This window comes from Triplophysa rosa, linkage group LG20 (assembly GCF_024868665.1).
Source record: "Triplophysa rosa linkage group LG20, Trosa_1v2, whole genome shotgun sequence".
Classification (NCBI taxonomy): domain Eukaryota; kingdom Metazoa; phylum Chordata; class Actinopteri; order Cypriniformes; family Nemacheilidae; genus Triplophysa; species Triplophysa rosa.
The window spans coordinates 19,391,150-19,405,560 of NC_079909.1; the positions used below are offsets into that span (position 1 = coordinate 19,391,150).

A 14,411-nucleotide genomic window follows, 5' to 3' on the forward strand; every position below is an offset into this window, starting at 1 on the left:
GGATGACACTGTATTTTAGTAAATATAGGTGCACAAGATGAACTGGAGCTCTCTGTTATTTGAAATGTCCTCTTTGATCGTCAAAACACTATTTGTTGTTAGTATAAATACCTTTACTTAAATTACGCTTAACAAGTGATAATGCTGCGTACTAGGCCTACATGTATGGGCGACAACGCCTCGTGTGACCGAAGCGTCACGTCTGTCGTTGTTCTGCGCGCTGGCCCTTTAAATCTTCTCCCCCTCTGAAGCTCCGTTATAAGCGTAGGAGGCGGGGCGTCTGTACGGGTGTCCAATCGGAGCGCGGGATGCTGAGGTTGGAGTGGATGCAAGTCGTGGGATACTGATGCTGAGGCTGGGGGGACCCGCACAATGATGGAGCGGCGACGTCGTTGAGAAGGTAACGAAATTTAACGTTATACTGGCTTTCATTGACAGGAATTAGGTAGAGCTCACAGTGAACGGTCGAAATGCGGTCATATCCGTCGATGTAGGCTAATTATATTTTGTTGTGTAGTAAAAATGAGCTCAAAACCGTTTCTCGTGTACTGTGAACGGGTTGAAGCGTCGGTCGACGCTGTTTGAAAGCATTTGTTCTTACGGTTAATATTCGTTTTATTCTCAATATTTTAACAAGCTTTCCAATTATCCTTAGTTTATGAATGAAAAATATTGATGTTTCTGTCTAAGGATGTTTCTGTATGCGGTCTAGTGTGTTCAGTCACCGCTGTGGATACGTGTCGATTATTTCGATGTAATTGTAAGAAATAACAATTGTCAACATTTATATTTATAATAACGTTAATTAAATTCACCACCATGCGTTCTGTTTATTCAAGCATTAGATTTTCAAGTGTGTAAATCGTTTTGGAGAAAAGCGTCTGCTAAATGTAACATGGGCATGTATGACCAGCCTCACGGGGTGATTTTTTGCTCATGATTGACAAAGGTGTGGGCCAATCAGAAAACAGGTATTATTCGCGGGGCCAGTGGTTGAATAATGGGGGAGGTCTTTCACGTGTGGCGTCACTCTGCAATCTTCAAAAGATCAAAGAATTTATTGGCGTTTTAACTGTCGGAAGAACAGTGCGTCTGGCAATCCATGATTACATTATGGGATGTTAGAGGATATTTCTCACAGTCTGCCGGCAGGCATTGGTTTGAAATGTATTTTATGACTGGTAACAATTGTTACAGAGCACTTCAAGTGCTCATTTTACAGATGATAGTGAGATAATAAGAATTTAGATTATTTATGAGAGGATCGGGAGGGGCAAATGTCCATAAATTTATTTGTTTAGTCTTTGTTAAGTGATCTTATAATTGACAAATAAAATGTAAAAAATTTGACATTTTACCATGACAAATGTATAATTCTTGCCATAATGTGTAAAATGTCTTCAAAATGGAATTGATTGCCATCAAATTGTGGGTGCAAACCATGCACAAAATGTAAATGTCTTGGTTGGGTCTGCGTGTATCGCTTGGCCAGTCTCTTTTGACACGTCGTGTTATTGAAGTCTGGGTAATTTGCCCTTTTGTGTCTCTATAAACACAGTATGTTCAGCGTCGGAGTGGGTGGCAGAGAGAAAGAGAGAGAGTCACTGGCTCATGATATGCATCCTGCCACACTGATTAAGTCTGTAATGCTGGAGAACAGCTGGGTCATATATATTACCGCTCAAGAAAACGCTATTTCTGTCATTCAGCTCTTTTATAAGTGTCTCTAGAACTCTCACCTGAGTAAGTTGTTCTTGTTCCCAAAAAGCTTGTTTTATGAAACGTTTAATTTACTCAATGGAGTTTCCAATGACAAGCAATACTATTACTGCTACTCAAACGTAGGGTTAAGAAATCAAACAAGCCAGTTTATCCTGTAAAGTGAAGTTCAGGTCTGTCGAATTCTTCCACACCAGACTCAGTAAATCATATTGCGTTGTGCTCACGCTGCACAGGCATTGTGATGCTGAAACAGAAAGGCCCCTCGTCAAACTCCTCACAAAGCACATGCAGTACATGAATGTCTCCAGAATGTCACTGTATGCAGTTGCATTAAGACTTGCTTTCACTGGAATTAAGGGGTCTGGCAAAACCTTTTAATTAGAAGTGGTGCTCAAACGATTTTGGCTAGCTACTGCATGGCAACACCTTGGCAACCATCCACAGCACTCTAGCGTTGTGGTGGCGAGTAAGAAAATGTAAAGTTCGTCTTCATTTGTTCAGTACAGTGAGCTATATATGGCCTTTGGCTAAAAAGATGAAGTTTTCAACAGGGTTGGACATGTCCTCTCTCTGGCACGGAAGTGCACAGATGAAGCGGCCATCTGCAGCACCCTCTCCGAATGTCAGCATAAATGTACATTTCCCACATGCTCTCTCTCACTCGCACCCGCGAATGCCCACACATCCTCAATGCTTGGTCATACGAGTGAAAACAGGTGCGCTTCCTTTCATCAGCTCAGTCACTGTTGCCATAACAACCCTCTCCACAGCGTCAGCCTCATCCCCGCAAGCAGCAAGTGGTCCACACCTCTGAGAAAACTGCGGGCACTTCTCGTTTTGACTCATCTTTCTGAAGAATAAATATGAGCGTTATCTTGAACTACCTCACTGAAATGAAAGACATCCGTAGGAAGTCTGAAAATGTAAAAGAATAAAATGACTCATTGACTCTTGTTTTTTGATGCGTGCATGTGAAGTGTGTCTCTCAGGAAGCTAGGAAGTCTTCGCATTTTAAGTAGCTGCCATTTTGAAGTTTCAAATGACTTTTTTCTTCTCTTCTCAGGATGCAGTAAATGCCCTGTCATTTGGCAAGGGGCAGATTTTACAGTGCAAACACGCCCCTCTTACGGACGTTGAGTACGACAGAACCCTGAGAGATGTACGGCAGCGCTCGTGCCGTCAGCCACATTGAGGGCAGCCCTGCACGCTCGCCGCGGCTGCCCCGCTCCCCACGGCTGGGCCACCGACGGGTCAACAGCGGAAGTTCGGGCTGTAAGACCTTATCCATGGAGAACATCCAATCTCTCAATGCTGCCTACGCTACATCCGGCCCTATGTACTTGAGCGATCATGAAGCCGTCGGATCCACGGCTACGTACCCTAAAGGCACCATGACGCTCGGTAGGGCCACGAACCGAGCGATTTATGGCGGCCGGGTCACCGCCATGGGCAGCACCCCCAACATCGCTACAGTGGGGCTTCCACACGCCGACCTGTTGTCGTATGGAGATTTGGGCTCGATCTCTATGCTCCACCACCAGGGGACTCCGTCTGCCCTGCTGCGTCAGGCAGTGAGGGGCAGTGGGGGTGAACTTTTGGAGCTCCAGGCACAAATGCGGGACATGCATAGAGAAAACGAACTCCTTCGCCGAGAACTGGACCTGAAGGACAGCAAGCTGGACTCCTCGACCAACAGCATCAAGAGCTTCTGGAGCCCAGAGCTGAAGAAAGAACGGGTGATGAGAAAAGAGGAGGCGGCACGCACCTCCATCCTGAAGGAGCAGATGCGGGTGACCCATGAGGAGAATCAGGTTAGGATGGTTCCTCTGTGTTCTTGTTTTGATCATATGAAGATCTTTTTAGGTCAAATTCTTGATTAAAAGGTGACAGAATTGTGCATTCTTAACAATAAAGATTCTTTGTAGATTTTGTAGGTTCTTATGACTCCCTCCAGGTATCGTCAGCTAAAACGAAATGTCTCATGGGTTGTTTTATCAGAGGTGGACAATGCTTAAGTATTTTAACATTTTCAAGTATCTATACTTGCTTACTTTGGAAAAAAAAGTACTTTGCTACACTTCTTACTCTTTACTAAATACATGTTGTTGTTTTTTAGCTTTAATACTTACTGTAATTACTCATAATTATGTTTCTTGAGTAAAAGTAAGAAAGTGCTAGATTTTGAATGTCTTTTGAAAGTAAAAAAATTATGTAAAAAAGGGGAGTAAAAATATGATGTACGCTTTTCGATGCTTTTACAAGTACATTTTTTCCCAAAGTCATAACACGCAGATAAGGTACAGATACTTGAAAAATTGTCCTTGAGGAAAAATACTTAAATACTGATTTGATGCGCAGAAATATAGATGTTTTTTACAACCTTATTTTTAAGAATGCATATTTGGCCGAGGTGATTTTTCGTGCTTTACCAATTTATATGTTCTATAAATTGCTTTGTATTGTAAGTGTGGCACGTACAGTGGGTTTGATATATACCGGCTCTGTTTTAAAACCTAATGAACTGCCTACCCAGATAGCACTAAAGACTAATTAAATCATGTTTGTTCCAAAGCATAGACAGCATTTTCCTGTCATTTAAGACACCTTCTAAATCCAAAACCTAAGACAGCATTGCATTTATGCTTCACAGATGTGGCACTCCCAGAATGCATTGAGACCGCTGAGGGAAAAATCCAGATGAGTTTTTCAAGGAAAAGTTTTGAGTCAAGTCAAATGTCTAATGTAAAGATATACAATACAATTACTCAAAAATGACCATTTTACAATTTTTTTTACCTATTTATGTATTTCACTAAATCTGTAACATGCCAGAATAAGCCTCTATATCCTTATATAGTGCAGTATTTGAAGGGACGGCCATTTTTAGTTGCCTTCCAAACAATAGTGGTCATGATAGAGTGCATTGTTTCAGTGTCTGAATTCACTTGTTTGCATTCTCTTATTCAAGGGCACTATATTAGTAATAGTGAATGAGGGTATAAAAGGGTATGCGATTCATTTCAGAAGTGCTATTTCTGAGTTACTGCCTACATTGAACATTCCAAATAATTTATGATTCAGTCGGTTACGGCCAGTCGACCTAAAGGCATCTCTCTACGTTTTAAAACAGAGCTTTGGTTACAAAGGTTGGACTGAATTCAGTTCAGTGAAGGTTATCAGTAAAGATTATTGACTCCCAACAAAGTTAAGCTTATTTCAGGGTTACTTCTACATTGCCAAAGTTGTTTTCCGCTGCCTCCAGGTTTGGCGTCAGCTGTGGGCTCGGTTCTATTCTTCTCCTCCGCTCTCATTCAAACGTACAATCACGCTCTGACTCTCTCTTTCCACCCACTGTCACGCTCCTCACGTCTCCCCACAGCTCATTTCCTCTTTTAGTCTTCTTCGTCTTTTTTGTGGCACTTCTGGAAAGAGGCTCTTAGAATCATTAATATTTCATCGTCTAATCAGATGTGGCACTCTTTCAGCAGACACGCCAAAGCCGCTCTTAAAACACATTTCAGAAAACAGACAGTTCTGATTGGATGAGCCACAATCAATGTACACACAGATAACGACATGTTAATTGAGTTCGGATAAATTATTTGTTAGGACATGAAATGTATTAATTGGTGGCAGAAAAAGTTTGACGTGATAATTATTTGTAATGAATTAAATATGTGAATATCAGCATGTTTAAACGTATTGCTGTACCTTTTGTTTTATAAACGCAATAAGCCACTCAAGCGAAGCGACTGAAAGGGATAGTTCACATAAAAAAGAAAATTCTGTCATCATTTACTCACCCTCAGATTGTTCCAAACCGGTATACATTTCTTTGTTCTTCTAAACACAAAGGAAGATATTTGGAAGAATGTCAGTAACCAAACAGGTCTCATCCCCCATTTACTGCCAGAGTAGGGAGTAAATCCCCCCACAAATTCTTTTTCTTTAAATGTTTTTATGCAGATGGTTCAGGCCTTTTTGCATACAAATGAGTTAATTTCTCCTTTGCTGTAGTGTTTTACAGAAAAGAGAAACTCATACAGGTTTGGAATGTAATGGAGTCGAGACAATTGCAGTTTTTGGATGTACCAATGTTTTTTCAAGACAGTTCACTTTCCATCAGCTGGAGGAAAAGAGATTTGTTGATATCTGTGTTGTCACTCTCTCACCTGAGAGCGGGGTAGTGGCCTATTTAAAATACAAGGGGGGAATGTCAAGCTCAAATGTTTGACTTTGCTCATTTGATTTTTGTCTTCCCTGGCATGCTTAAACCTGGTCTCTCTCTCTTTCTCTCTCTCTCTCTCTTTCTCTCTCTGTCAACCATCTTGCTTTTTGGCTCCTATCCTGACATATCTTTACCTGCCTCTCCCTGTATGTTCTCATTTACATATTTGATGGCATATGGAACCTGTATATTAGAAACTGCACAAACAGAGTACCGCTAAAGCATTTTGACTTGTGGTTCACCCATTCGACTGAATTACGTTTCATATTAAAATGTCACGTTTTTCATTCTGTGGGGTGAATTCACTATTTAGTTTGCACATGTCCTGCAGCACCTTGTTCAATAACTCTCCACAGTTCACTGCAAAAAATGCTGTCAGTCATTATTTTTAGCACACGTTCTATGGAAACTGAGCTTAAATATACGTAGGTCGTACTGGTTAAAATCAACACTATGCATGCCACAGTTTCTGTTGCCATATTAACAGAACCATCCAAGTTGGAATGATTTTCTTTGGAAAATGGCTGGTGAGAGTGGCAATAAAATATCTAAATTGGGTTTAGCAAAAATGTATTGGTTGTTTATTCATCTAATCAGAACATGCTAATAAACAACACTATTATAAGGTACATTTAAATAATAGTCAATTCTTTCTAATTTATGAAATGTACTATTTAATGAATCATCAGTAAATATTCTGTTTCAGTGCTGCAGAAGTTGAATGAATGAAAAACAATGTCCCTGATGAGAACGTAATTGCCTTACAATTGGCTTCTGCTTGTGAATCATTTAAATAACCATCACATTTTCTGGATAAAAGTGCAGCTGTTCAGGTTGTGAGTTTGAAGACATTTGGGAAAATTAAACATAAAAGACCTCCAAAAGAGTCCAAAGAGTTTAGCAATAAAATAGAACAAATGCAGAAATTAACAGCTGCGGGTGGCTTTTCATCAGCATTAAATGGGTTTCTTATTAAAACAGATGAAAGAATGGATGACGCAAATTACAGCAATATTGCTGGAGAACCTGTTGTTGGCAGCTAAAAATCTGAAGGGCCACATTAAGGAGCGATTGTATTTTCTATTATATGAAACCTATATTAAAAATGATTTTACCGTGTCAGTGTCACCCATCTAACCAAAAATGACTTATTAGAAGTGTGTGTAAAACTGGCATTTAACTCAAACATAAAGCTCTCAAACTTAGCTAAAATTTGGCTTTCCAAAATATAACAATGTGTGGATTTAATCATTTTCAAGAGTAAGTTTTATGTTATGTTATTGTTATTTGTATAACATACAGTATATATGATATTTGTTCTAAGTATATCGTGAAGAATTTGTGGTAATATCTGTGAGATGAAAAGATCCTTTTGAAGGGATACTTCACCCAAAAAATATCTTTCTCTGTGTTCATTTCACAGAAATGTATACAGATTTGGAACAACTCGAGGGTGAGTAAATGATGACCGAATTTTCATTTTTGGGTTCCTTTAAGTGTCCGTGTATTGAAGATATCTTTGTTTTGAGTAACTCAGTACTTAAAGGGATACTTCACCCAAAAATGAAAATTCTGTCTGTCATTTACTCACCTTCGAGTTGTTCCAAATCTGTATACATTTCTTTGTTCTGACGAACACAGAGGAAGATATTTGGAAGAATGCTTATAACCAGACAGATTTTGCCCCCCATTGACTCCCATAGTAGGAAAAAATACAATGGTAGTTAAAACTGCCCCAGAACTGTTTGCTGTCCTACATTCTTCAAAATGGCTTCTTTTGTGTTCAACAGAACAAAAAAATTATCAAGTAATTTTTTCCTACTATGGGAGTGAATGGGGGGCAAGATCTGTTTGGTTATAAGCATTCTTCCAAATATCTTTCTCTGTGTACATCAGAACAAATAAATGCATACAGATTTGGAACAACTCAAATTTGAAAAAATGAAGACGGAATTTTCATTTCTGGGTGAAGTATCCTTTTAAGGTCGTTTTAAGTCTTTCTGGTGTGTCACTGTATTAAAAGAGAAAATGGCCTTGCATTTTGTTTACATAAATATAAAATTATTGCAGGCTTGGAACAGATGCTGGATGTATAATACAATCACGGTTATAATGCAGACGTTACAGGCACAGGAAGACAGTGAAATACACAAATGAGATTGGATATGCCAAGTAGGCCTGTCACGATAACAATTTTTGTTTGGCGATTAATTGCATCAGAAATAATTGTGATAGTCGATATTATTGTCATTTTATAAATATTTTATGCCACTGATTAAGTAATGAAATAATATTGCAAGTACACCCTTTTACAGAACAAAGACCTTTTGATATAATATTTGGACACTGAAATTGGAATGTAAATAATAACTGTAGTGTAAATATTTAAAATCAATAAAGCAGACACTTCCAGTCCTCAGTTATAATTGGTTGGTTTACGTTACAAGCTGTTATGATGAAGTTTAGGGTCAGCAGAGCCCTTGATATGTGAACCATGGAGAGGGCAGCACGATTGTTTGTCATAATGTGTCCGTTTAAAATACACTTGCCCAAATGAGCAATGAAAAACAATGTCTCTTTATCTGGAACGACTTTTCCATTCGTGAAGTGCCCTTCAAAGGAACAAAAACGGTGCATGAAATTCGTCTAAGGTGTATTCATACATGTGACATGTCATATTTAACTTAACTGTCTGTAAGACCTCTGTCGAGCTCCAAATGCGGCTTTTGTTTTAATCAGTTGTGTTGCTGTTTTCGTTACTTCCGTATTTAAAGAGTAGAGCGTCTTGTTCAAGCGCTCCTTTGTTTTCATATCGGAGTGGGAGGTTTGCGGCTTTGACACCAGTCGATAACTATTCCGAACTGGCTTTATTCATCAGGATAACACAGTAGAACTCCTCGAGTCTTTTCACCTGCCGCTGTCCGCCTCGTGTGTGCGACTGTGCGCGCGCTTATGATTGTGTGTGCGCGCGAGCCCCGGTTTTGACACACAGACACTTGGCAGCGCTAACAGGGACAGCGCGATCGGATACAATGTTAAAATCTTTTTATGTAAACAATGCATATATAAACACAATGGCGATATATTGCATCACCAAAAACTACCGACGTCAAGTTTATATATCGCGCGATAAATCGATAAATTGACTATCGCGGCCAAGTCAGACTGGCCTATACTCTGCCAATCTCTGTCAGTGTGTGTGTGCGCAAGAGAGCGAGAGGCGGATACATTTCTCCTTTCTGTGAGCACTGTCCCTTTTTAGAATCCTCAAGGTTAAATTAGGATCCTGTCATCACAGCCCCAGCAAACACCTGTGTGTGTGTGTGTGTGTGTGTGTGTGTGTGTGTGTGTGTGTGTGTGTGTGTGTGTGTGTGTGTGTGTGTGTGTGTGTGTGTGTGTGTGTGGCGCGTGCGCGCGCGTGTGTGTGCGTATATCCAGTGACAGTTCTGTAGTGACACAGTTAGTGCCCTGTGGTACAAAGTAACAGGATTAGACGTGCAAAAGTCCTCATGAAGCACATAGAGTGGTTGCAAGTGTATTTGTGTTTCTGTGCATTTGAATGGGACGGTATTTGTGTCTATTATAAAAATCGCATTACACATTACCACGAAACATATAGACTTTCATGAGCAAAACATGTAAAATGGCAGTGTGGTGTCCTAGATGTGCTGAGGTCTGTAAAGAGAAACTGGCTCCACGGAGAACAGTGTTGGGTAAGTTACTCTGAAAAAGTAATTCATTACTAGTTACTAATTACATATTCAATAGGGTAATTAGATTACTGTACAAAGTGCTCTCTCCAAAAAGTATTTAATTACTTATTACTACTGTAATTACTTTCTATATCCTATATCAACCTTGATTAGTCAAGCGATTCAAGGATAGACATGAAACGGCTCTTTTAATTCATTCAAATAAATAATGTAAAACTACATAAAGTAGTATTGTTAACTGATCAAAGTATTAAAAATGTGAGAAGGATACATTAAAGCATATGTTTTAAAGTTAGACATAGAATGTTGATGTCATTTCCACTATTATATATTAGGGATGCACCGATATGTACATTTTGGCCGATAACGATAACAGATCATTCTTGAACATTTGAAGCCGATATAACCGATATAGTGGCCGATATACAGTATCTAAATATTAATATAAAAGTCCCTAAGACTGAAACAAAAGGCAAAAAGTGGACAACTGCTTTTATTTGAAAACATTCACCGCGGAAAACAAGGTCACCATTAGTTCTATTTTTTCCCCTGAAAATCATGTACCAAGCCTACTTTACACTAGTTAACGATTCTTTAACCTTAAAACTTTTCTGGTATATGTAATATATAGATGTTCTTCCAGAAAAATGTTTTCATATTAGCCACGTCAAACAGGTCTCAAGACAGAAAGCATTCAGACAGCAGTCTGATTCAAACAATATGCTTTTGTTCCTATAATTTACACATTGAAATGATAAATATACACATCATAAATACTGTACCTACATCAGCAATGTTTTGATAATAGCAGTAAGTGAATGATCACGACAGAAAGACAGTACTGTACTGTATTTTAACTGCGAGCAGCGTGCAGATGAAGTAGTTTAACCAGAGGAAATGATTTAAGATTTATCGGCTTTAATATATCGGCATACATTTTATTATCGGCCGATGCCGATAACATTAAAAATGACCATTTATCGGCCGATACTGATATGGCCAAAAATTTATCGTGCATCCCTATTGTATATATTTTTGCTAGTTTCAGCCCGATGCAGTTCTCATTTTCCCGTCCTGCGCCGCGTTGTTTAAATAGCAAATGCATTTGTGCGCCCAATGGCGTGTTGGTTTAAAAAAGAGGTGTTTTTAGGCGCATTGTTGGCGCATTGCTATTTTGAGGAACCATAGACCAGGTTTGAGTTGGCGATATTGTTTTTGTTATTTAAAGAGCGTTAGTAGAAAATGCGCCCCTGGGCGGGTCCACAGCTCGCTTTCACTTTACTTATTACACAGAGGGATGCGCAGCAGCACACAAACATGCCAAATATAAAAAATAAATGGATTACAATGTAAAAGATTATTATTGTGTACATAAAGATAAAAATCCAGCTTGTCTTGCAGATGGTCTGCTCGTGCGCTTTAACCTCACGCACGAGCAGATGTGTTTCCTCTCTGGAGAAGCGTCCAGTCTTTGCTCTTGCATATTCTGCCGTGTAAGTAGCGAATCCGCCATGGGGCGAGCTCAACTGGCTCTTAAAGGGAATGAGAGATGAGACTCTGATTGGTTTACTGCACGTTATGCCCAAAAAACACCCTTTACTCATTAAGAGAATTGGGACAACCCGTTTAGACCATGCGCCCTGGCGCGCCGTCCTTTTTCCCGACGTTAAACTAGCAAAAGTGGATTCGGACACGCCCTGAATGCACCTGCCCCGTGCGCTTTAGACCATGCGCTTAGATCGTTAAAATAGGGCCCACAGTATTTAGCTCAATTACATCAGAAGTAACTGTAATTAAATTACAGAAAAAATAAGAGTGATCCCTTACTTTACTTTTTCAGGAGGCAAAAGGCTACGTTTGGAATAGTGGAATAATACTCATGCAGTGCTCCAAGTGACCTACAGGGTTTACTACTTCTGCACTATATAGTATGCATACTGTGAACCATATGCAAATGTTCTTTATGCAATGAACGTTATTTATAAAATACGATATCCCACAATGCAATGTGGTTGCAGAGACTGTCCTGTTTTGGTCCACAATGCATTTTCAACTTTTGTAAATTGATGTCGATGTATTAAATAGCCTTAGCAGCTGAACAAATTAAACTTTCCATAAAGTAAATATATAAGTCTTGCTTCCTACAAATTGTTTTGGTGAGTCCTTCTAGAAAAATTGGTATTGATCCAGACAGACCTGTTAAACCTGGTCTGAATTTCTCTTGATGTTAATATTTAGTTTTGATGAATGAATTCTCACTACTGATGGAGGTGGCAGTGTTGTGCCGAGTGCGCTTGTACTGTAATGGTTGGTGTAATTCAGTTCTCAGGTTGTAGAGGTGAGAGAGAGGCTGTCCTCAGGCTAGTTCAAGTGTGTGTTTCACTTTCTCTTGGTCGGCTTCTTCATTTCTTCCACTCCACTCTTTTTTCTGCTCTCATGCCCAACTCTCAATTTCTCGTCCCCCGGGGGCCTGATAGAAAGCCAATACAAGAAGGATTAGTGGGGGCCGACTTGTTTTTGATTTGTACAGTAACAAGATTCGATGGGCTGCGTTTAAACGTGATGGCATTGAGGAGAATTATGATTTACACAGCGTGTTTCAGGCTGACTGGGCAAGCTAATGGAAAACCAGATTCGGATTGTGAATTTAATGTGTTAAAATAAATAATCTCCGTTGGCTTTTGTGTCGCAATTGTCTCCCTTGCTGGCGCAGTCACATCTTTTGAGAAATGTTATTGACCATGAATCATTTTGTGAGGAGATATCATTTCTGAAAGATAGATCAAGCGCATCCCACTTCTTTTGTGGATGAACACAAAGCCAAAGCTGAGCATCACTTGAATGACTATTTAAGGGATATTTCAGAGACGTTCACTATTCCCGGGTTTTTTTGGACAAGCACTATTGTAATACCATGTTTTTCTTGGTATTGTGGCGTTGCTATTGTGTTCTTTGAAGTTTAAAGCACTTTTCACTGGCAGTTTCTCGGCCCTCACTAGGGTTAAAAATAAATCTGACATCAAATCCTGTTACTTTCTTGCCGGCCGTTTTCCCAGAAGAGTAAGCTGCGTGACGGACTAAGGCGTTTCGAGCTGGTTTATCTTCTATGCTCTGACTGGATGGTCGAGCTGCACGCTAAACTGACGCAGACACCCAAAAGCATCCACAGACTCCCGCATCAGATGCCAAAACCGGCCATCTCTGAATAACAGCTCACTAACACCGGCTTAAGTAAGCGTATTCATTTACATGCTATGTTCCAGTTGCATTGTATTAGATTGTCCCCTGGATGATTTGTAATACCATAACACGTCAGATTAAATCCTAATTATATGAGAGCGAACTCGTAGACTAGATTAGACATCATCATCATATTATACAGCTCTCAGAATACACACCATACGCTAACCTAACAAAACGGATTGTAGCTGTAAAGTGATGGTGTCAGATATTTATATCACGGTACACTGATATATGGATTAGAATGAGAACCGTATTGTGATTCCTCCAATTCATTTTTTTAGATGTAGTAGTATACCCTAGAGGACGCTGATGATGGGTGGATGCATTTGCAGGGGCAATAAAGTGTCTGTAGGGAAACAGGAGACAGATTAGCAAAGCAATCTTACATGAAAGATGTCTGAGGAATTGAAAGAGAGAACAAATGGTGCTTTCCAGTTACCAATTTGAAAAATGTAGGGCAGTGTGTATGAATGTGTGTCTGTATGCGCTTTGTGTGTACTGTATGTGTGTGTGCCAGTGGCGTAGCAAGTCAGGTCCGGGCCCGTATGCAGAAACTTTTAACGGGCCCCCTCTATCTGTTCGCTCCTGCGTTGCGCATTACTGGACATCTACTCAGGTAAGTAATATAAATGTTGACGCGTGTAAATCGCGCTCAAATAGTGACGGCAGACCCCAAGGTAAATGCCTATATTATCTAATATGTGATGTGAATGTAGTTCGGCAAAAAGTGGATTCGATCTAGCATCAGACGCGTCTTACGCGTCTTGTCGTTTTTACACTCTACATTTTTATTGGGGGAGGACCCACTCACATCCATCCATGGGTAGACCAGATCTGAGATCAGTCATCTATCCATGAATAAAACCCCCCGGGCCCATATGCACCTGCATACTCTGCATACCCGGACGCTACGCCACTAGTGTGTGTGTGTAATTGTGTATATGGACTGGTGGCTGTGTGTGCGTGCATGTAGTCAACCAAAGCCTGTGCGTGTGTGTGTGTGCGTGTGTGTGTGTGTGTGTGTGTGTGTGTGTGTGTGTGGGTGTGTGATTGTGTGTGTGTGTGGGTGTGCGTGTGTGTGCGTGTGTGTGTGTGTGTGTGGGTGTGTGATTGTGTGTGCGTGCGTGTGCTTGTGTCTGTGTTTGTGTCTGTGTCTATGATGGTTGTGTGGATGAACATTAACTACATTTGCTCCAGCACAGATTGTTACAGGTTATTGATCTACAGCATGTGCTCAGCGCTGCCTTCACATTTCCAGCTAAATGTGTGTTTGTATCAGCATGCAGCAATGATGTGGCACTTAAAGACAAACCATCTACATATTAAATAGCTTTTTCTGTTTCCTCACGTTTCTGGCCTATCACTCCAGTCACACAAATCATGGATAGTTTTAAAATCAGATTTCTCTTGCTGTGTTGAGATAAATACACATACATTTGTGTTGAAAGGCCATCAATATGGAAGCTTACTACTGTAGTTCTTATCCCCGTTGAAAAACAGCAAAT

General features: G+C 40.1%; 1 protein-coding gene across 6 annotated transcripts in view; it reads left to right on the top strand.

The window, feature by feature from the left end:
- The first annotated feature begins 277 nt into the window (after window positions 1-277).
- erc2 (ELKS/RAB6-interacting/CAST family member 2) overlaps window positions 278-14,411 on the top strand; it is a 41,871-nt gene continuing 27,737 nt past the window's right edge. For all 6 annotated transcript variants that reach the window (XM_057361652.1, XM_057361655.1, XM_057361656.1 and 3 more), the window contains exons 1-2: window positions 278-400; window positions 2,786-3,533. In XM_057361652.1, coding sequence (XP_057217635.1) covers window positions 2,880-3,533 — 654 coding nt within the window. In that variant the 5' untranslated portion in view covers window positions 278-400; window positions 2,786-2,879. The remainder of the gene's footprint in view (window positions 401-2,785; window positions 3,534-14,411) is intronic.